At 42.7% G+C, this 21,215-nt stretch overlaps 2 protein-coding genes across 3 annotated transcripts in view; one reads left to right on the top strand and one right to left on the bottom strand.

Moving 5' to 3' along the window:
* Positions 1-2,101, top strand: part of LOC311127367 (stomatin-like) — a 38,556-nt gene extending 36,455 nt beyond the window's left edge. Inside the window, exon 7 of the mRNA XM_084159209.1 lies at positions 327-2,101. Within this exon, the coding sequence (XP_084015335.1) occupies positions 327-518 (192 nt within the window). The 3' untranslated portion in view covers positions 519-2,101. The remainder of the gene's footprint in view (positions 1-326) is intronic.
* Positions 2,102-2,110: 9 nt separating this feature from the next.
* LOC311127366 (gelsolin-like) lies at positions 2,111-19,498 on the bottom strand. Of its 2 annotated transcripts, none has more exons than XM_084159208.1 (16): positions 19,315-19,498; positions 13,953-14,150; positions 13,334-13,488; positions 12,858-13,019; positions 12,395-12,544; positions 12,111-12,200; positions 11,827-11,959; positions 10,454-10,758; positions 8,351-8,484; positions 8,175-8,265; positions 4,973-5,143; positions 4,680-4,854; positions 4,457-4,584; positions 4,292-4,369; positions 3,898-3,958; positions 2,111-3,697 (listed from the first exon to the last, which is right to left on the bottom strand). In XM_084159208.1, exons 2-16 carry the CDS (start codon positions 14,143-14,145, stop codon positions 3,528-3,530), a joined length of 2,196 nt encoding a protein of 731 aa, XP_084015334.1. In that variant the 5' UTR covers positions 14,146-14,150; positions 19,315-19,498; the 3' UTR covers positions 2,111-3,527. The 2 variants fall into 2 exon arrangements, with proteins under 2 accessions (XP_084015334.1, XP_084015333.1); XM_084159207.1 differs by lacking the exon at positions 19,315-19,498 and adding an exon at positions 19,058-19,218.
* Between the last annotated feature and the right edge of the window lie 1,717 nt (positions 19,499-21,215).

The following is a 21,215-nucleotide window of genomic DNA, read 5'->3' as shown; positions in this document are numbered from 1 at the left end:
CATTTTGTCTATCATCGTTGACGTGCACCTATGATGAAAATTACAGGCCTCTCTCATCTTTTTAAGTGGGAGAACTTGCACAATTGGTGGCTGACTAAATACTTTTTTTCCCCACTGTACAATAAAGAGTCTCTCCAACCAATAATTTGTTTCAGTGTCATTGTCTATAAGTCATGGACATGCGCTCCATGACAATGTGGAATTCTTGCTCTCTCTCTCTCCATTATCTATCTTCATTACTTAATGGTCATTACCTAACCTCTTTTTCTTCCATCTCTCCCTTCATCTCTCTATCTGTCCCCCTCCTTCCTGCCTTCTGTGTGTAGGTGATAGCAGCGGAGGGGGAGATGAACGCTTCGCGGGCTCTGAAGGAGGCCTCTCTGGTGATCGCTGAGTCTCCATCGGGCCTGCAGCTGCGCTACCTGCAGACCCTCAACACCATAGCTGCTGAGAAGAACTCCACCATCATCTTCCCCCTGCCAATGGACATGATGCAGGCCTTCATGAAGAGAGACTGAGGAGAGCCTGTTGGGTGCTGTGAGAGTGCTGTTACACACATTCACACACACGAAACAAACATTCCCACATATATCATAGTGTGCTGCTTTGGGAATCGGCTGTAGAAATGAAGTGGCTGTGATTGAACAAACCCTTTCCCTTGTGTCAAATGTTATTATGTCAATGCCAGCTGGTGCAGAGGAGGATAGTTACACAGCTTGGTTGCGCTTTATGGGTCAAATAACTTAATGTAAGTATTTTGTGTGTTAAGACTATATTCTGAATTGTGAATTCCCATTGAATGGAACAGAGAAGCAGGGTTTGAACAAAACCAAGGGAAACTGAGTCGCCACTCGCCAGTACTACTGGGGTGTGGTGTTTCCTGCACTGCTATGAGACCAGGATGTACTAGGGACCCTGTTTGTCTGTCTGTCTCCATGGGAAGCAACCTCTTTACTATGGCCATTTAATCAGCTCAAAGCCTTAAATCATTGCCATGGAGTCGATGTACTCATCTCATACACTTTCTATGCATATCTCGATGGAAATTGGAAGTTCATTTTAATCTGTTTTAAAATACCAATATTTTATAATCAAGACTACACGCTCTTCAGATGCTGTTACAGTACCTATACAGTATACATTACTTTACTGTATAAAACATGGTATGTGTTATACACTGAGTATACCAAACATTAGGAACACCTTCCTAATATTGAATTGCGTCCTCTCAAAACAGCCTCAATTTGTCGGGGCATGGTCTCTACAATGTGTTGAAAGTGTTCCACAGGGATGCTGGCCCATGTTGACTCCAATGCTTCCCACAGTTGTGGCAAGTTGGCTGGATGTCCTTTGGGTGATCGATCATTCTTGATACACACGGGAAACTGTTCAGCGTGAAAAACCCAGCAGTGTTGCAGTTCTTGACACAAACCGGTGCACCTGGCACCTACTACCATACCCTGTTCAAAGGCACTTACATTTTTTTGTCTTGCCCATTCACCATCTGAATGACACATACACAATCCATGTCTCAATTGTCTCAAGGCTTAAAAATCCTTCTTTAACCTGTCTCCTCCCATTCATCTGCACTGATTGAAATGGATTTAACAAGTGTAAGTCGCTCTGGATAAGAGCGTCTGCTAAATGACGTAAATGTAAATGTAAATGTAAGTGACATCAATAAAGGATCATAGTTTTCACTTGGATTCACCTGGTCAGTCTGTCATGGAAAGAGCAGGTGTTCTTAATGTTTTGTATAGTCAGTGTATGTGTTCTGTTTTATGGTTTTATAGTGTATAGTGTTACTGTATGTGTAAAGGAGGACACAGTTACATTATTTCATGTTACTAAACCGCTCTGTTGTAACCTATTTTTCTCATATTTAAATTATTTCTTATCATGTTCATATTTTCATATCCACATCATGCAAACTTGCTGGTAAACATTTTCTATAAAGGTCAATGTTAATTATGATTAATTGTATATGTATTGACATACATTTGAAACTGCACTTCAAAACAAACTGTTGTCCTTCAAAGCTGTATTGTTATTTTCACTATGATTCAGCCTTTAAATAAAAATGATATACACTTTAAATGAACACATCTAGTGTCAGTTACATAAGAGGTTTTATTGAAACAATAGTAAGGCCTGGGGAAAACCATTGAACTTGACATTGACTGCTGTTAGGTGTGGCTTGTGATGGTTCTAGCAGCAAAGCTTTGGATTCCCCATGAAGAATAGTATTAGAGGCTGTAGAAAGAGGCAAGCGAACATGCACTGACCACAGTGAGGAGAGGAGTGAGGCTGAGTATTTCTGTCTATAATACCCAGAATAGAAGCACTAATTGAGTGAGCCTCCTACTCCTGACTGGCTGACACCAAATAAAAACAAATATGGCTTGCTACACTCCCTCAATCCCTCTCCCCTGCGTTCCTTTCCATTATGGCAGAGAACCCCTGAATTGATGTGTCACTTCATACCGAACATGAAGTATCATACATTAGGGACTTCAATCCGTATCGCAGAAATTCAGCGCTAAAGCCCAATTGAAATTTAAAGGCAATGTTCCTGCGTTTTCGGAGACCTTACTTAAGTAAGGTTATGTTATGTTTGGTGTGGTCCTCTGTAGCTCAGCTGGTAGAGCACGGCGCTTGTAACGGCAAGGTAGTGGGTTCGATCCCCGGGACCACCCATACACAAAAATGTATGCACGCACGACTGTAAGTCGCTTTGGATAAAAGCGTCTGCTAAATGGCATATTATTTATTTATTTATGTCTGGCAGTGTTTTTTCCTCAAAGGCTTTGGCTCCCTGCCTCTTGGTTCAGATGATTGTAATATGCTAGGTTTCTTAATGGTGAGATACTGAATAGAAACAGCCTACTGTTGTTGGCATCGTAGAAAACACGTAGAAAATATCTCATACAAAAAATATATTTCAATCTCCATGCAGATTGTAGCAGGTGCAAAGCCTTATCTAAGCCTGTGGTTCCATTAAAGCCCTTGTTATTGGTCACTTGCATGCTTATTTCCATATGTATAAAAGCTAATAAAGTCTCCAGTTTATTATCAGGAGAATCCATTGGTCACTGCTCCTAAATATCCTTGGATGAATTTAGAAGCAGGGGTGGGCTGAAATAATGACACAAAACATTATCATGACAATACGAAAACATGAAATGAGAAACATATGTTTTACATGTGGTGGGGGAGTAGAGCTAGTCTATCACAGTACCTTAATGGCGTTGCGATAGTGCACCTGTGCTCTGTATCAGATATACAGGGGTATGAAAGCCTCTTCTACTCTCTAATCAAAGCAACACATTCAAACCTAAAAGCTCAATATTCTTTGACACATTTCTTTCAAAATTTTAAAAATTCAACAAAAATCATTCTCCCACTGGCAGTCAGAAGAAAGGAGGTTGGCGGGGCATAGAGGCTTCCCCATTGAAAGTCTCATGACTGGAGCTGCTCAGTGCGTGCGGTAAAGCCAGGCGGCAGGGTTAGGGGTTAAAGGTGACGGTTCACAGCTCCAGCTCAGCCATGGCCCGCTCCAGGGGGTTGCTGGTCCAGTACTCATGGTCCCAGCCCAGGAACCAGCCGGAGAACGTGGGTGGCTCGAACCTTTGCTTGATCTTCACGATGGGTGTCCTGCGGTCACGGTTGGCAGGGTCCGTCTCAATGTAACGCACAGCTGGGGGAGGAGGGGATTAAATTGTAGTTCTATAGAGAGCAGTTTTCCCAGTGGGAAGCTTCTCAATCAAATGATTTTGGTCTTGAGTAATGCACTCAAAAAAGCAAGATGGCATGAACATTCTCTATGTAAAAACGTCTACAAGATAATTAATTAAGAATTTGTTAAATTTAGCAGTTGTTTTGCATTTTATTACTTACCGGAGGCCATCGCCTCAGTCTTCTCCTCTTCCTGGGCTTCATTCCCGATCCAGACAAACACCTAGAAGAGGATATTCAACTTTTATTAGACTATGTACAGCAATTCATCTGTTATCCATTGTGTTACTGTGCAGGTGTAGGATCTTAATTTGATCACTCTTTTGTTGCTGAGAATGTTCCTTTACCGCAGGAAATGCTGATGAGCTTTGTGATTTACATAAATTCACTGACAACCCACACTAAGACAGGGTTATATTAAGAGTATTGCACTTTTTATGTAGTCTACTTTCGTCCACCTTATTTTGCTGTTAAAGTATAGGTCAAATTAAGGTCCTATATCTGCATACTTAATAACGTTCACATCTCAGAAAATACCACATGCTAATTTATCTACCTGATCCCATGTGTCCAGGATCATGACATCATCAGTGGCCAGATCTTCTTGGGTCATCTCCCCAGGCACCTCCTCAATCTGGGTGGAGAAGTCGACAAGGCATTAGAAAAACCAGGGTTAAAGGTTTAACCATGAATGGCTTATGGTAATAATAATGGGACTCACAATGAAGTTTCCAGTCTTGTTGGAGCAGGCGAAGAGCCTGGGTGGATGGGCGTCCATCTTGTCATTGCTTCTGAGTCTGGAGGAGGTGCGGTACGCTGACTTCCCTCCCAGAGCCTCCCAGAAATCATCTGCATAGAGACACACAATAGTCAGTTAGCTAGGACATGCCACAGACAGCCACAGAGCAAAGAAAAGCCAATGTCCATTGGTACAATGTACATACCGGTCTCTCCGCCCTCAGGCAGTTCTGAGGAGGACACCCCCAGGATAACACAGAGCTGCTGTGTGCCATTTTTCTCAGTGTCACTGGCCCCCTGGCCAACCCACACGAAGGAGGCTCCAGGAGTCACCAGGAGGAAGGCATCGTTGGAGTTCAGGTTGGAGGACACAGCATCAATCTAGAGGTGGATGAGACATGGTGGGTAGAAAATGACCACGAGTGTCATGTCTGTAAATATATTGCAGTTTAGTAGCTAATTTCTGAAATATGAGAGGCATTGTCCCCATGTCACTCACCTCCACAGCTCTTGTGCACCCTGCAGAGTTGGAGCGCACCTGGAAGAGTCGTGTTTCTGCGGGGGCGGACTGGCCCCCATCTCTGGACGTACCTCCCTTGTACACCACCATGGGCTGCCCCCCGAAGAGGCTCATGAGGTGAGCTGGCTCCTTGCCCTGGACCACCCTCACCTGGACCACACAGAGCAAACTAGTTACACTGAGTATACAGAACATTTCCATGACATAGACTGACCAGGTGAATCAAATCAAATCAGCTTTTATTTGCCATATGCGCCGAATACAACAGGTGTAGACCTTACAGTGAAATGCTTACTTACAAGCCCTTAACCAACAATGCATGTTAAGTAAAAAATAGATAAGTAAACAATAACAAATAATTAAAGAGCAGCAGTAAAATAAAATAACAGTAGGGAGGCTATATACAGGGGGTACCGGTACAGAGTCAATGTGCGGGGGCACCGGTTAGTCGAGGTAATTGAGGTAATATGTACATGCGGGTAGAGTTAAAGTGACTATGCAGAGATAATAAACAGAGAGTAGCAGCAGCGTAAAAAGAAGGGGTGGGGTGGAGGGGACAATGCAAATAGTCCGGGTAGCCATGATTAGCTTGGATTTTTAATCCAGGTGAAAGCTATGATCCCTTATTGATGTCACTTATTAAATCCATTTAAAATCAGTGTAGATAAAGGGGAGGAGACAGGTCAAAGAAGGATTTTTAATCCTTTAGACAATTGAGACATGGATTGTGTATGTGTGCCATTCAGAGAGTGAATGGGCAAGACAAAACATTTAAGTGCCTTTGAACGGGGTATGGTAGTAGGTGGCAGGCGCACCGGTTTGTATCAAGAACTGCAACGCTGCTGGGTTTTTCACGCTCAACAGTTTCCCGTGTGCATCAAGAATGGTCCACCACCCAAAGGACATCTAGCCAACTTGACACAACTGTGGGAAGTATTGGTCAACATGGGCCGATGCGGTGAAAAACAAAAAGCAGTGGATATTTGGAAGAATATAATTGTATTTAATTACATCTATTTGGAAATCTACGGACATAATTGCAACGCAGCCTTGCATGTGTCTGCAAAAATGTCCCACAGGGTGGCAGCAGTGAGCTCTGAACAACAAGGCACGAAAACACTAAGCGCCAAGTGTTCTACAGCGCTCCCCACCCTACTCTCCCAGCATGCTGTGTGTCTGTCTGGCTGGCTGGCTGACAGCAGGACGTCATGTTTAGTGGATGCAGCAAGCTTGACACGACATCTGCCAGCACAAAGAAGCCTGCTCTCTCCCCCTCCCCTTAAAGAGCAACTGCTCCTAAAAAGCAACTTCTTGTTTAGAAAATGTCCTGGCATCGATATCAGTCAGAAAAATGTATTTCAGTGTAAAAATTAACTACAAAGTGTAAATAGTGTCAGTCTCGTCCAAAACTGAGATTTGCGAGATGATAGGAAAAAATTGTTTAGTATGTCACGGAATGACGGGTACAGTAACAGTTTTCCGTGGGTTGGGTTAATTTGAATCCTTCCCACAGCTGGCAGCACCCAAGTAATCGTCAATTCAGAGTGCAGCTGCATGCGACCCAAACGTAATGCCCATGGTCAATTTGGTTTGACATTCGATCTCCCTATGGGGGCAAGTTAGGGACCATCAGTAAATTACACAATGTACATGGGACAATATTTTAAAAGGTCCATAGCTTCAAATGTCAATGACTTAAAAACCTAAAATCAACTATAAATTGTAGAAAATCATATACAAATATTGAAAGCATTTAATGAGACAACTAAAAGATGTGGAACATGAAAATATTATCCCGCTTACATTGTGTAATTTATTGATAGTCCCTAACTATCACCAGAGATGGGCTATCCAAAATCTGACTATGTTCATTTATCACTGTTTAGTCACTGAAGAGTGCATTTGTTCTCCTCTTAACACCATTCCTGTCATTTTGGGACCTGCGTGAGCCTGCACAAAGCCTTGTTCAGTATTTTTTGCTTTCAAAATTGGAGACTACTAATCGGAGAGATTAGAGTTAATGAAGAAGTCTACCTCTGTACTGAAAACGTGTGAGGCAATGTTGCAATCTTGGATGTTTAGTGTGATTACTAATTGCCATGTATTTCCATTCATTGAGTTCCTCTAAATTCTGTTTCTGTTGCATGACTATGAATCACACTGTTACAAATGTATGTATGATGATGTGTGTCATCAGCTGTTAGACATCATGAACAGTTTGATGGAACAGAAACAGGTTTGTGCCTGAAGTTTCCACCCTGGTGGGCTTTACTGTTAGTCATGCATTATAACACATCAATTAAATAACTACGTATTGCAGATCCCACTTTTTCACCCTGTCTATAGACAGGAAGGTGAGACACTGACAGGCACAAACAGACAGAAACACAGAAAGAGGTGGTCGCAGACATTCCCAGTGCATGGAACCTTATACAGAGCCAAGGCATGATCTAGCTAAATCATAAAGAACTGCAGTATATAAGACAACCTAGAACGGCGTTTCCCAAACTCGGTCCTGGGGACCCCAAGGTGTGCATGTTTTGGTTGTTGCTCTAGCACTACACAGCTAATTCAAATAATCAAAGGTTGATGATGAGTTCCTTATTTAAATCAGCTGTGTAGTGCTAGGGCAAAAACCAAAACGTTTGGGAAACGCTGACCTCGAATCACTGGTGGCCTCTATACATCTCATAGGGACAAGCAAGACAGCTCTTTGTCCCTACAACAGGTCTGGGAATTGGCTCGTCTGGGAACAGTAACTATGTGTCAGAGTGGTGAAGCAACAAAATCAGAGAGGATAAAGGGAACTCCCTCATAAACATGGCCCTGGAATGTCCTGTTTGGGGTCCCTGTTGATTTGAACCAGCTGATTTCTCTGTAAACACATTGAGCCATATCAGTTAAATACACTGCTCTGTACTGAGTTCTACAGCCCTGAGAGGAGAGTACCTGGGTGGTAATAGGAGCACCTGCAACCTGGAGAGACAAACAGGAAGCAAATGAAGGACAGGAAGCAATGAGAGGAGGAGGGAGAGGAGGAAGAGGGAGAGTGACACACTGGTAAGGAAGGAGGTTACTGGACTGATGAGGCTAAGAGGAAACCATAGAAAAAAGGAATATGCGATGGGAAAAGAAAGCCACTTCTTCTATACACACCCACTCACAAACACACATTCATTACCTGCACAGGCCCACCACCAAGCTCATCGTCCAACTGGGCACCCAAGATGGCTGAAGCACCAATTTCGTCCTGGGAAGAGTCACTTCCTTGCCTGAGAGATATTCTAGTTAGCAATGTATCTCTTCTGATGGTCTCTCTACTGTTTCATTGTACTTTTACTTTAGTGTCTGTCTTACCACATGTAGATGATGTGCCCTTGGCGTCCTCCATGGTGGTAGTTATAGAGGATGATGTAACTGTCTCCGCCATAGAACTGTCCGTGTGTGGAGGGGTCCACTTCTACCTTGTCTGATCCCTCAATACGCCAGATCTGTACATAAACATACACATTATGTGACCCCTAGTGGTGGCAGGCTACCAAAACAGAGCTATATACAGTGGGGAAAAAAATTATTTAGTCAGCCACCAATTGTACAAGTTCTCCCACTTAAAAAGATGAGAGAGGCCTGTAATTTTCATCATAGGTACACGTCAACTATGACAGACAAATTGAGAATATTTTTTCCAGAAAATCACATTGTAGGATTTTTAATGAATTTATTTGCAAATTATGGTGGAAAATAAGTATTTGGTCACCTACAAACAAGCAAGATTTCTGGCTCTCACAGACCTGTAACTTCTCCTTTAAGAGGCTCCTCTGTCCTCCACTCGTTACCTGTATTAATGGCACCTGTTTGAACTTGTTATCAGTATAAAAGACACCTGTCCACAACCTCAAACAGTCACACTCCAAACTCCACTATGGCCAAGACCAAAGAGCTGTCAAAGGACACCAGAAACAAAATTGTAGACCTGCACCAGGCTGGGAAGACTGAATCTGCAATAGGTAAGCAGCTTGGTTTGAAGAAATCAACTGTGGGAGCAATTATTAGGAAATGGAAGACATACAAGACCACTGATAATCTCCCTCGGTCTGGGGCTCCACGCAAGATCTCACCCCGTGGGGTCAAAATGATCACAAGAACGGTGAGCAAAAATCCCAGAACCACACGGGGGGACCTAGTGAATGACCTGCAGAGAGCTGGGACCAAAGTAACAAACACTACCATCAGTAACACACTACGCCGCCAGGGACTCAAATCCTGCAGTGCCAGACGTGTCCCCCTGCTTAAGCCAGTACATGTCCAGGCCCGTCTGAAGTTTGCTAGAGTGCATTTGGATGATCCAGAAGAGGATTGGGAGAATGTCATATGGTCAGATGAAACCAAAATAGAACTTTTTGGTAAAAACTCAACTCGTCGTGTTTGGAGGACAAAGAATGCTGAGTTGCATCCAAAGAACACCATACCTACTGTGAAGCATGGGTGTGGAAACATCATGCTTTGGGGCTGTTTTTCTGCAAAGGGACCAGGACGACTGATCCGTGTAAAGGAAAGAATGAATGGGGCCATGTATTGTGAGATTTTGAGTGAAAACCTCCTTCCATCAGCAAGGGCATTGAAGATGAAACGTGGCTGGGTCTTTCAGCATGACAATGATCCCAAACACACTGCCCGGGCAACGAAGGAGTGGCTTCGTAAGAAGCATTTCAAGGTCCTGGAGGGGCCTAGCCAGTCTCCAGATCTCAACCCCATAGAAAATCTTTGGAGGGAGTTGAAAGTCTGTGTTGCCCAGCGACAACCCCAAAACATCACTGCTCTAGAGGAGATCTGCATGAAGGAATGGGCCAAAATACCAGCAACAGTGTGTGAAAACCTTGTGAAGACTTACAGAAAACGTTTGACCTGTGTCATTGCCAACAAAGGGTATATAACAAAGTATTGAGAAACTTTAGTTATTGACCAAATACTTATTTTCCACCATAATTTGCAAATAAATTCATAAAAAAATCCTACAATGTGATTTTCTGGAGAGAAAAAAATCTCATTTTGTCTGTCATAGTTGACGTGTACCTATGATGAAAATTACAGGCCTCTCTCATCTTTTTAAGTGGGAGAACTTGCACAATTGGTGGCTGACTAAATACTTTTTTTCCCCACTGTACTGTATGTAAATACAAATTCATACCCCTTTCATTTCGTTGCTATCTGTTCATCAGAGATTTCCTACTTTAGTATCCTTCCTCTACTGGCTGCATTGGGCTGAAACCCTAGCATACCTCCCTCACAGTCTACATAGATTAGCTCACAGAATGCTTATTACTGTATGATATCCCTAATACATAAAGTTGATAGTTACTCACAGCAATACTCATCCTGATAGTTACTCTAAGAAAGATTACTGGGAAGGCTTGCTGTACAATGTGGGCACAGGACCAGCCGTTCGTCTTGTCCACCCACCTGCTTGTCTCCGTTGCCGCCGTCCACCATGCCGTGCTGGGCAGACATGGCGGGGGAGTCGTGGAGCGTGGCAGCATCAAATGGCACCTTCTCTAGCTTGGCGATGCTGTTGGAGACATAGGCCACACCCAGACCCTCCGTCTGGTCCTTGTCACGCCAGTTCTTGAAGAACTGTTTGAAGAGAGGCGTCTCTCCCATCTCCGGCAGGATCTGCACCTGGGTGTGTTTAGGGTAGCCCATCTTCTTGATGAACTCATCTGCTGCCTTCATGGCTGCCTTACGCTCATCCAGGTTGGCTTCTTTGCCTGGGTAAGAGTGTGTGGAAGAGGGGAGAGAAATACAAAAAGTGGGTTTAATGAATTCAACCACTTAGAAACTATAAAGACTGAAAAATAACGGAGGACAGTTATCTTTTGAAATAAGAACAACACCTTTCAGTTGCATCCAGTGGCATCAATTGGGTATGGCAGTCGCAATACCTTAGCTCAACACCAACAATTTAAAATAGACTACTAAAATCATTCCAATCACGATTAAAAGGCAAATGCAGTTTAGTGGTATTAGAAGGCTGACTTTAGAACTATGCGGACACCTGAGAGTTGGAGGGAAGGGTGTTTGTGTAGCTGGCTGGCTTTATGGAAAGCGCTTCGATGCAGCTGCAGGGAATAGCAAGAATTTTTCTCAAAACAGTGCAGAGGTAAAGATGGCTATAGTAGATGGCTTTGGCTAGGTAACTGCTGTTTGACTTCACATTAAACTAAACTAGAGTTTTAATCCCGGTGCTGAGCTAGTGCGTAGCAACTAATTATTTTATGACGTGTTTGTAGAATGTTAAGTCCCCTATTGACGGAGGTGAAAGAAGCTACAGCAACAAGGTGATAATGGCTGAAAGTTGTTTTTGCTGTTCTCCAAATAGCATTTTACAGTTTTTAAATGGTGTAAAAATGCAGTAAATGAGCTTCAATTTTATAAAACTTCCTTGGAGGTTAAGCTGAAATTACGCCCCTGGTTGCATTATTTTATTTATTTTATTTTTAGTCATTTAGCAGACGCTCTTATCCAGAGTGACTTACAGGAGCAATTAGGGTTAAGTGCCTTGCTCAAGGGCACATCGACAGATTTTTCACCTAGTCATCATATACTCTCTGTTGAAGTTCATCATATGACACTGTCCAAGACAATGTCTCATTCTCTAAATGTGGTCTGTAATGCTATGTGTTACCAAATGGACATGACAGCAGCCATACCATGCCAAAACAAGTCCAGCTACAGTGTTATGCTTTCATTGACTGGCTGAATTGGTGGAGAGTGTTACAAACTGTGAAAAATCAGCTGATCATAAACGTCTTTGATATTGGGTGACCCCAGCTGACCTTTCCAGATGAAGATCTTGCCGTCGGAGCCGTGATCCAGGATGAAGCAGTCGCTGGACTCCAAGGCACTCTGAGAGAATGGGTTCTCTGCTGCCACCATGGACATGGCCATGTCTCCACTGGCATTTGACACCTGGGGGAGAGGAGGAGCGACAGAGGAAGAATTTTAGAGGAGAGATCAGAGACGTGTATGTGAAAAGTCCTCAGGGTCTATATGAGATGTTCTCATAATGCAGCTAGACCAGTTGGTCTTGGTTTCAGTAGATTGTTCACTGTATTCACACCTTGTACAGTTTGGCCATCTTCCTGTTTGAGGCATCTGCTTTGATGTCATCAGAAGATCCTTCAGGAAGGTCGGGTTTATCTCCCAGAACCTGAAGACGCACAGAGAAGATCCCTTTTAGATATACTTTAGAAAATTAAACAATGCTTTAACCACAGCTGGAGTTTATTCAAAAGTCCATTATGCACCATTAAACACCATAATAAGCATCAACCAATCACAGAAACAAAGAGAGATAAAGAGAGTAAGAAGACTCTCCTGTTCTTTAGCTGTTTATGATCTCACCTCTATCATCTTGTCTCTCTCTGCCCCGTCGTCACACACGTACACGCGGGCTCGCCCACTGCGCTCATTGTCACGGATACCCTTGGCAACCTGAGTGGCCTTCAGCTTCTCAAAGTGGTTGCTCTGGGAGCCACACCACTGGTAGATCTCCTGTGGGAGGAGGGATACACAACAAAGAGGACAAGTGATGTGGTCAGCATCGACCAGGAATTTGTTTGCATGAATTTTAATTGTATTCAGACAATCTCTCTATTAAAAGTTTGTCTTTTCTCTTAAGTTTCTCTTTTCTCTCTGTTTATTTTATTGAAATGTCCCGCCAATGTTTGATGACGCTATGTACTATGAAGTTAAAAGTATACTGACTCAGCATTCTGTCTGTGCACATCAATCAATGAGATAGAATTACAGTACACACCCACCACAAGTCACAGTGACTTGAAGGAGGATGCTAATGGTAACTCACGCTGCCCAGGTCCAGGATGAAGCAGTCTCCCTGGTTGAAGCTGTCCCAGCTGACAGGCACCTCCGTCGCCCTGACAACACGCCGACCTTTGACCTGTAGCAGCCGCTGCATAACCACCTCGTTGGTAACAACATGTTTGAACCCAGATGCTACGCCTCCTTTCTAAAACAGTGACAAAAGATATGGCACAGTTATTATGGAGCCATTCACATTTCTAGGGCATATTTCCTCCATTAGATTAGATTAACTTTATTATCCCAACAAGGGGATAATACAAGGAGGGCATACTTTATTCCCATTAAAAGGTTGATGTACTCCAAAGCCATTTAGGTATAGAGACTACTGTATAGTTTATAACAATACCCCTGCCTGAGGTATGAATGCAATATTATGTGTGTCATGGCCAGGATTTGTAGCAATAATGCTAAAACTATCAAATAAAATTATAATTGTCATCTCAAATAACATCTCCTCACCAAGTACTTCAATCCAGCCTTGAAGTAACCCAGGAATACTTTGGACTCATGTCCCTGGACCTCACGGTACTGGATGGGTTTACCTCCCAGATGGTCATCCATCTGGACAGTGAAGATGGCTGCTGCTCCACTCTCATCCTGGGTGCAGAAGTCGCCTGGAGCAGAGAAACCACAGAGGTTAAACTCACACTCTGAATTGTAACGTTTGCTCTCTTGTCTTTGTCAACGGAGGCCCAACCCCCATTGGCTGCTTAGTCTGCTAGATTCCACAGATGTCATGGATGACTATTTCCCTAAAGCAAAACTCAATGGACACATACCGGTACATCGAATGAACCAAGTTTGAGTATCACTCACTTAGTCCATTTCCCATAACATTCTGCTAAGGTTCTATCTAACAGGCTGCCTAGACGCAGGCATGATCAATACAATGACATGGGCCTGACTCAGCATTCTGTCTGTGCACATCAATCACTGAGATAGAATTACAGTACACACCCACCACAAGTCACAGTGACTTGAAGGAGGATGCCCATTCTAGTAAAAGTATTTATATGACATCAATCATATCCACCAGGGTTTGTAATGCAACCCATCCTGCTCCTGGTTCTGTCCTCACCCAGCCAGAAGTGCAGGTCATACTGCAGGTTCCCGGAGCGCTGCTTGATAGTGTTGAGGATGAGGTAGGCGTCTCCCGTGTAGAAGCTTCCATACAGGTTCTCTGGCACGGCCACCAGGTCAAACTTCTCAATCCTCCACATCTGCAGGCCCGCCTGCTGGCCAGCCTTCTCAAACTCAGGATGGTCCACCATGTTGCCTGCATGGAAAAATAACAAACGATATTGATGATATGGAACACTGTTAATTCACCAATTGCCAAGTTATACTGAGACAGCTACTAAGATAATTTAAAAAATATGACCTCAGGACCAAGATCTAGTAAAAGACATCTCTATCATTTATGGACAAAGTTTGCAGAAGGGAGCCACTCCCTTTACTGAGAGCTGTTGTCATGGATATAAAGATAACATTTTGAGTAGTGAGTTAATAATGTGTGATGTGGTGACTCATTGGTGCCCTGTGCTGTTGGGTGTTTCCTCCTTTCTCTGAACAGGAAGAGGAAGTGCTGTGATTCGGTTTGAGATGGGCAGCCCCAGCAGTGGTGCCACCACAGAATAAGTGTGTGTAGAGAAGAGAGGCGAGAGACAATAGATGAACTACTGCACAGTGCACACACACAGCACTCAGCCCAATGGGACAAGCCCACAAATATCACACTTCAGTCATATCAGAAACCAAAAAGCCATGAGGCACCTACGCTCAGTGAGATTATCACCTACTGTACTTGAGGTCATTTTGGCATGTGGAAATGTTTGAAATTTTTAAGACATGAGCAGCATATCCTGTTAATATCTAACTCGCAGACAACTCCTTCCTCCTATCCTCTTTGCAGGTTACTATAGTGATCACAGAAAACCATGTCAAAATGTTCAGTCAGTCGTCAAGTTGGTTCCTGTACTTACACAGTAGCTCTGCCACACACTGTTTCCAAAGCACACAAACACATAAGGTGTTGCCCACAGACATCTATATTTGCTACAGCTTTTCGTAAACAGTAACTGATCAAGATAAGATTACAAGGCCTCATTTTTTATCCGTTTTCAAAGACACAACAACAACAGTTCACATAAAAATCAAAAGTTAAATTACTATTATGGTAGGCCTACATCCACATAGCATAACACACCCTGAATTAATTATATCCACACTTAACATTCCAAACAGCGCAAACAGGCTGTCACGACTTCCGCCGAGGCTGCCTCCCCTCTTTGTTCGGGCAGGTTTTGGCGTTCGTCGTCACCGGCTTACTAGCTGCTGCCGATCCATTTATCATCACTCCACTTGTCTTGTCTAATTAATCACCCACACAGATAAGGAAGCAGAGGGAACACTTATACAATTACTAATTGGGGATAAGGACCAGGTGTGTGTGATTAATTAGGCAAGACAAGTGGAGTGATGATAAATGGATCGGCAGCAGCTAGTAAGCCGGTGACCACGAACGCCGAAACCTGCCTGAACAAGGAGGGGAGGCAGCCTCGGCGGAAGTGGTGACACAGGCTGTTCTGTGCTCCTAAATGAGGCCATGTTCTAGAGAGTAAACACAGTGTTTTCTGCACTGGGGCCCATCTGCGTGCCTCAGGACTCAAGTCTCCAACTCATTTATTTAGGGAAAGACTGCAGTTTGGGGCTACTTCTCAATTTATATGACTAACCCTCAGCAACAGAGCAGGCTTTGCCATTATTCTTGACAGCGCACTGGCCACAACCATCGAAAAAATCCACACGTGACCTTGTTTGGGAGAGAATTCAGGCAACCCTAACCCCAAAGAATCTGATGCTCCTTTTTCCTCTGTCTCTTCTACTCTTTCGTAACCTATGACTCATTTCACAAGCAGCCACATACTTATTTTCCTCTTCTCTTTTCTAACATGAAGACATGGTAGTAAGTCTTATAGCCATCATAATCATCTTAAAGTTCAATTTTGATGTATTGTAGTTTTCAATCACACAAGTATCTGTCCTGTTACACATTTCACAGGGGGAACAATCTGCCACTGTGGAGAGCAAACAGAGAACAAACCATGGGCCATAAACAACACATTGATTCCTGTTTCAGTTGAATATATAGCCATTTCATAAACACCAGATCATAAAGTCAGATTTACAGCTCACAGGGATCTACTGTATATTGACAGATAAGCCCAGCTCAGCTGTTACCTGAAACTCTGTCCAACACCATGAACATTGCCATGTCTCCAGATAGAGAGAACCATAGAAATATGAATGAATAGAACAGGCTTGAAAGCTCTAACCCTGGCAATTTGACCTTCATCAATTTGCATTAAATGCAATCCCATGATCATGGGAAATGTACTCTCACTAGTTAATTCAAAACTTTTTGGAAGTACTTGCAGCATGAAGTATGATGTTCCATGAAGTATGGTTTTACATAACCAAACACCTGTAACTGTGATCTCTACTCTGACAGAGGGGACTGTTTTGTCTGTCTGTGAGAACATCAAGGCCCCCAGTGCTAGATCACTACCAAGGTATTTACATATGAAACATCATCTGAGCAAGAACCCAGCAGGAAGTTATCCTTCTTTGAGCAGGAAGCCAGCTCCTCTCCGGTCCCACTGTCACGTCTCATCAGAGAAAGTAGCTAATGAAGTTGCATTCCATAGATGATTATTTTCTGTATATGATATGAATACATGCATTAATCAAAATATATTGCAGCAACCTGACAAGTGACACTGCTGCTACTTTACTTAGATACAAGCAACAGTATCTTCCTCTGTAATTACTTGTCTGCTTATGTGCTAGGTGAGGGGATGTCATTTGTTTACTGTAAAATCATGTCCCTGGACCTCACAGTGTTGACTAGCTAGGCTATACTAGCAGAAATGACTATATACTATATACCTATGTTATGTGTCCCTGTCAACACAAACTATACACAGTAACTCAGTCACTTCTCTGATGATAATCTGCTCTGTGTTCTGGTCAGTGATTCAGAGAGGGTAGTTTGGTAGACTCCACACTCCACAGGAGGGAGAATAAATAGAACAGGTCACCTGACTGCTGGTCCCAGTCTCATTGGCACATGAGGATAACAGAGTTGCCCCATGCAAATCCTCAGGACGTCCGCAAGTCATAACCCTTCCCTCTTTTCCACAACCACGTAAAAATGTGTCAGTCATTCCAGGATTCTCGCCCCCAGAGATTTGCTGCTGGCCTGTACGCTGCACCCCTCCCCCACCAACCAGCCCCTTTTTATTCCTCAGTATCAGATGAACTGAAAAAAAGCTTGGAATGTGTTCTGGGTTGGCTGCTGCAAGGCCTTAACTGAGGCCCAGAGAAAAGAGGGATGCTGGATTCGACAAACTACATTGTACTGAGAGCTGTTGCTATAAACCAATTATGTTATAGATTACATGAAATACACGATCATAACTTTTGGGTTTTCCGTTTCCTCATTTTTGCTCTCAGCAGTCTGATAGAGTTCTGTCTAGTACTCAAATCAATGCATTGATGACGATCTTCATGTCCATCCTAAGTTTCCTAAAGTTTGGTTTGGAAGAGAGATTCCTCAGTACTAGGGGGATTTAGGGGTGACTCATTTTCTCCACTCAGGCCTCTCCCTCAGCTAAGTGTGTATCATCTGCCTACCCTCAACTCTACAGGCCTCCCCACATAGCCATTCCGTTTGGCTCCTTTAACCCCTTCACTCTATCTACATACTGCAGTCTCCTGTAACTCTGCCCAGTGTTTACACAGAGTATAACATCACCTGGAGAGGAAGAGGATCAGAGCCAGACTGCACTTTATGGCAGTGTAGACACATAACTCCGGTTATAGGGCCGGACATTAAACTTGTGCGCGGGTGGGTACTGTTTCTAAAAAGGTCCAAAGTCTTATTTACATCTTATTTACCTGGCTTCTCTTTCTTTCTCTCTCGCATTAAAGTATTGACACACATAACACATGCACGCACACACACTTATATATGGTTATTGCTCCAGCTAACACAGTGGATAAAGTGTGATGAAGTGAGGCACAGGGGGATTAGGTGTGCTGTAATCTGTGGCGTCAGACAGCTTGCCCTGGTCTGGGCCCTCTCACAGCTGCGGGTGTAAGAATCATACACAACACTTCCCCTGCTGACTGAGTGCTAGGTTGCTCTGTCTCACACACACACACACACACACACACACACACACACACACACACACACACACACACACACACACACACACACACACACACACACACACACACACACACACACACACACACACACACGCATTCATGCATGCACACACACACTACTTTTTATAGACAACCACAGGCCAATACGCAACACTGTGTCAGTGTTGAGTGCGACACCAACTTCCTCTTATATTGGTTATTCATCATGCAAGGCCAGTGTTTGGAGTTGTGAGTGTTTCTATGGTGACTAAGGATGTCCATTTATGGATAAGAGAATGCCCAGCATTTGAGTGGATATGCACAGTAGGCATAGACAAACAGGCAATCATGTGTGCCATTTGATTGACACACCCTTGCACACCCTTTCGAACAATATACATTTAGCAGGAATATTTTGATATTGTAAAATGATCATTAATAATTTGACAGTCACTGTGCATAGTGAAGCATGCATTCAGAAGCATCTCTCTCTCTCTCTCTCTCTCTCTCTCTCTCTCGCTCTGTCGTGCAAGACCTATAAAGGCTTATACAACTTTAACAAAGTTATTATGTTATTACAAAGTTGTAACAGTTTCATTAACTATAGTTTACAAAGGGGGGAATCATCAGAGTGTAAGATCTTATTTTACATATTATAACAGTTTGTGCATCTAAATGTAATCTGACCTCATCTTGATGTTGGATTATTTTCTTTGTTCTCTTTTTATTGGCAAATTACCTTGTTTTTTCCTATGGTTTCATCCAAGTTTTCCACTGTTGGTCCATATATTATATGGCATCCTCAGATATAATAATTTGGCATAGCTCAATTTAAGTAATTGTCTCTGTTAACATTTCGTAATTCATAATGATGGTTGTTTTACTCCAATTATGCACATTTACGCACAAAAATCAACATTCACCAAATATCGGATGCATGAACAGAAGGGGAAAAAACACTCGACTCACCACTAAAAGTTGCAGCAAATAGTATCAAACCAGCGAAACATCGCCAGTAGAATAGGACTGATTGCATATTTAGTTTATTTTTTAAATCGTAGCCTATGAGTATAGCCTAATGATCATCGAAAGAATAACGGTCCGGTTCTGGTTAAATCAGCGCTGTCAATGGCATCTATCTTGCTTCATTGATTTAACGCATCATTGCAACAAAGGCACCAGAGGGGCGGTCCACAAATTAAAACTTTAAAAAATGAATTGCTTACCGTATGCTGTTTGATTTAGACGTTTTCTAAGCCGCGGCGGGTGTTTTGGGGCTGCGGGACAGGATAGGGTTTAATATGGCAGGACAGTGTTGCTTGGCAGGGTGTGTTTGTGCGTCTGGCCTGTGCCGGGCATCTCCCTCTATGACACTAGTGCTACAGGGGGAGCAAGCTGGCATTTAGTGCCGCGTTCAAGTGCTAGTCTATGACACTAGTGCTACAGGGGGAGCAAGCTCGCATTTAGTGCCACGTTCAAGTGCTAGTAGGAACTGCACGTGTATAACTACAAGCAGTTAGCAAGTCGGATATTTCAGAGTTCCGACTAGCACATGAACGTGGCATAACCCCTCCCTGTCTGGATGACGACCACAGATGACAACGGAGCATGATAGCCTATTACAACCCACCACTTTTGTATTAATTGGATATGGAGTACAACTGCGTCTTGCAAATACTCTGTTTTTAATGGCTTGTTTGAAAGCACATTATAAAAATGGCCCCTTTTCTCTCAATGTTATGCATCCAAACGAGACCATAAAACACTGAAAAATGATTGACTAAACACTGGAAAACATTGCCCACAAAGGTTTCACACAGGGCCGCAACTTTGGTTTTAGAAGTGGGGGGGACATAATCATTATATATATTATTTCTTTTCTTCTTGTATAAACACTCCAAACATCCTACCCGACTGCTCGGAGGCGTCCGCATGGTCCTAAAGCTCACCGTTGCATCGTTTTGTATCACATTACAATGATAAAACTGGTAGGGACAAAAATGTAATTTCCCCCGTCCCCCCCGTCCCCGTCCCCAGTGAAAGTTGTGCCCCTGGTTTGACATATACAATATCCCGTTTTGATTTAGCTACATCTTCCCTACTAGAGTGAGTCATTATGATGGCAAGTGAAATCTGTCAGTTGGAAGGACCATGGCACCATCTGCTGGTGTATGGAGGACTAAAAGTGCCACAATTAAATAAATAAATACACCATTAAATAATTACTTAAATGTGTCATTAATTAATTAAATGTGTCATTAATTAATTCAAATTAGAATTAAATACATAAATGTGTAATTAAATGTATCATTAATTAATTCAAATACCGATTCATTTTATGTAAAATACATATATAATTATTTCACTATTTACATTTACATTTCATGATCCTGCATTGCAGTGATTCATGAATTACTTAAAACTGTCAAACTGACCCATCAAAGTCAGTGGGCGGGGCTAACGCGAATCTAGTCTGATCCATTGCTTTGGTCTGAAGTAGAGTAGGCCAACCTGGATAGAGACAATGGAGGATCTCCGTGAACTTTCCAGGGAGTTGGTTAGAGACATTTTAAACTTAGCAGAGGATGTAGAAGCAGGACCTGCTGACATAATCCGGAATTGATTTGTCTTGGCTTGATGCAGAGGGTAACCAATCAGGCGTTAGGTTCCGCCTACCAACTTTTGATGGGTCAGTTTGACAGTTTTAAGTAATTCATGAATCACTGCAATGCAGGATCATGAAATGTAAATGTAAATAGTGAAATAATTATATATGTATTTTACATAAAATGAATCGGTATTTGAATTAATTAATGACACATTTAATAACACATTTATGTATTTAATTCTAATTTTAATTAATTAATGACACATTTAAGTAATTATTTAATGGTGTATTTATTTATTTAATTGTGGCACTTTTAGTCCTCCATACTGGTGAGGCTAAAGTATGGTTGGATGAAGGTGATCCCAGTCATTTGAGGTGATTCTAGAATGTGGATTTCATACGGCCTCTTTTCCAAAGGAACAACCTCCAATTTATTAATGTTTGTATCTTAAAATGCAACTAACTGGATTTATGTAAACTCCCGCAGACACCATAAAAGGCATTTCATTTTTACAATTA

This window comes from Coregonus lavaretus (genome assembly GCF_964263955.1).
Source record: "Coregonus lavaretus genome assembly, chromosome: 4".
Classification (NCBI taxonomy): domain Eukaryota; kingdom Metazoa; phylum Chordata; class Actinopteri; order Salmoniformes; family Salmonidae; genus Coregonus; species Coregonus lavaretus.
Note: the sequence above shows the minus strand (reverse complement) of the source record. Positions and strands in the feature narration are given on the sequence as shown.

Bases quoted from the DNA above. Each gene is read 5' to 3' on its own strand.
- LOC311127366 (XM_084159207.1), bottom strand. From the start codon at position 19,124: ATGCAATCAGTCCTATTCTACTGGCGATGTTTCGCTGGTTTGATACTA. The intron at 13,489-13,952 runs GTGAGGACAGAA...TCTCTGCTCCAG, and splicing joins TGACCTGCACTTCTGGCTGG to GCGACTTCTGCACCCAGGAT. The intron at 11,960-12,110 runs GTGTGAATACAG...CCTCTCCCCCAG, and splicing joins AGATGGCCAAACTGTACAAG to GTGTCAAATGCCAGTGGAGA.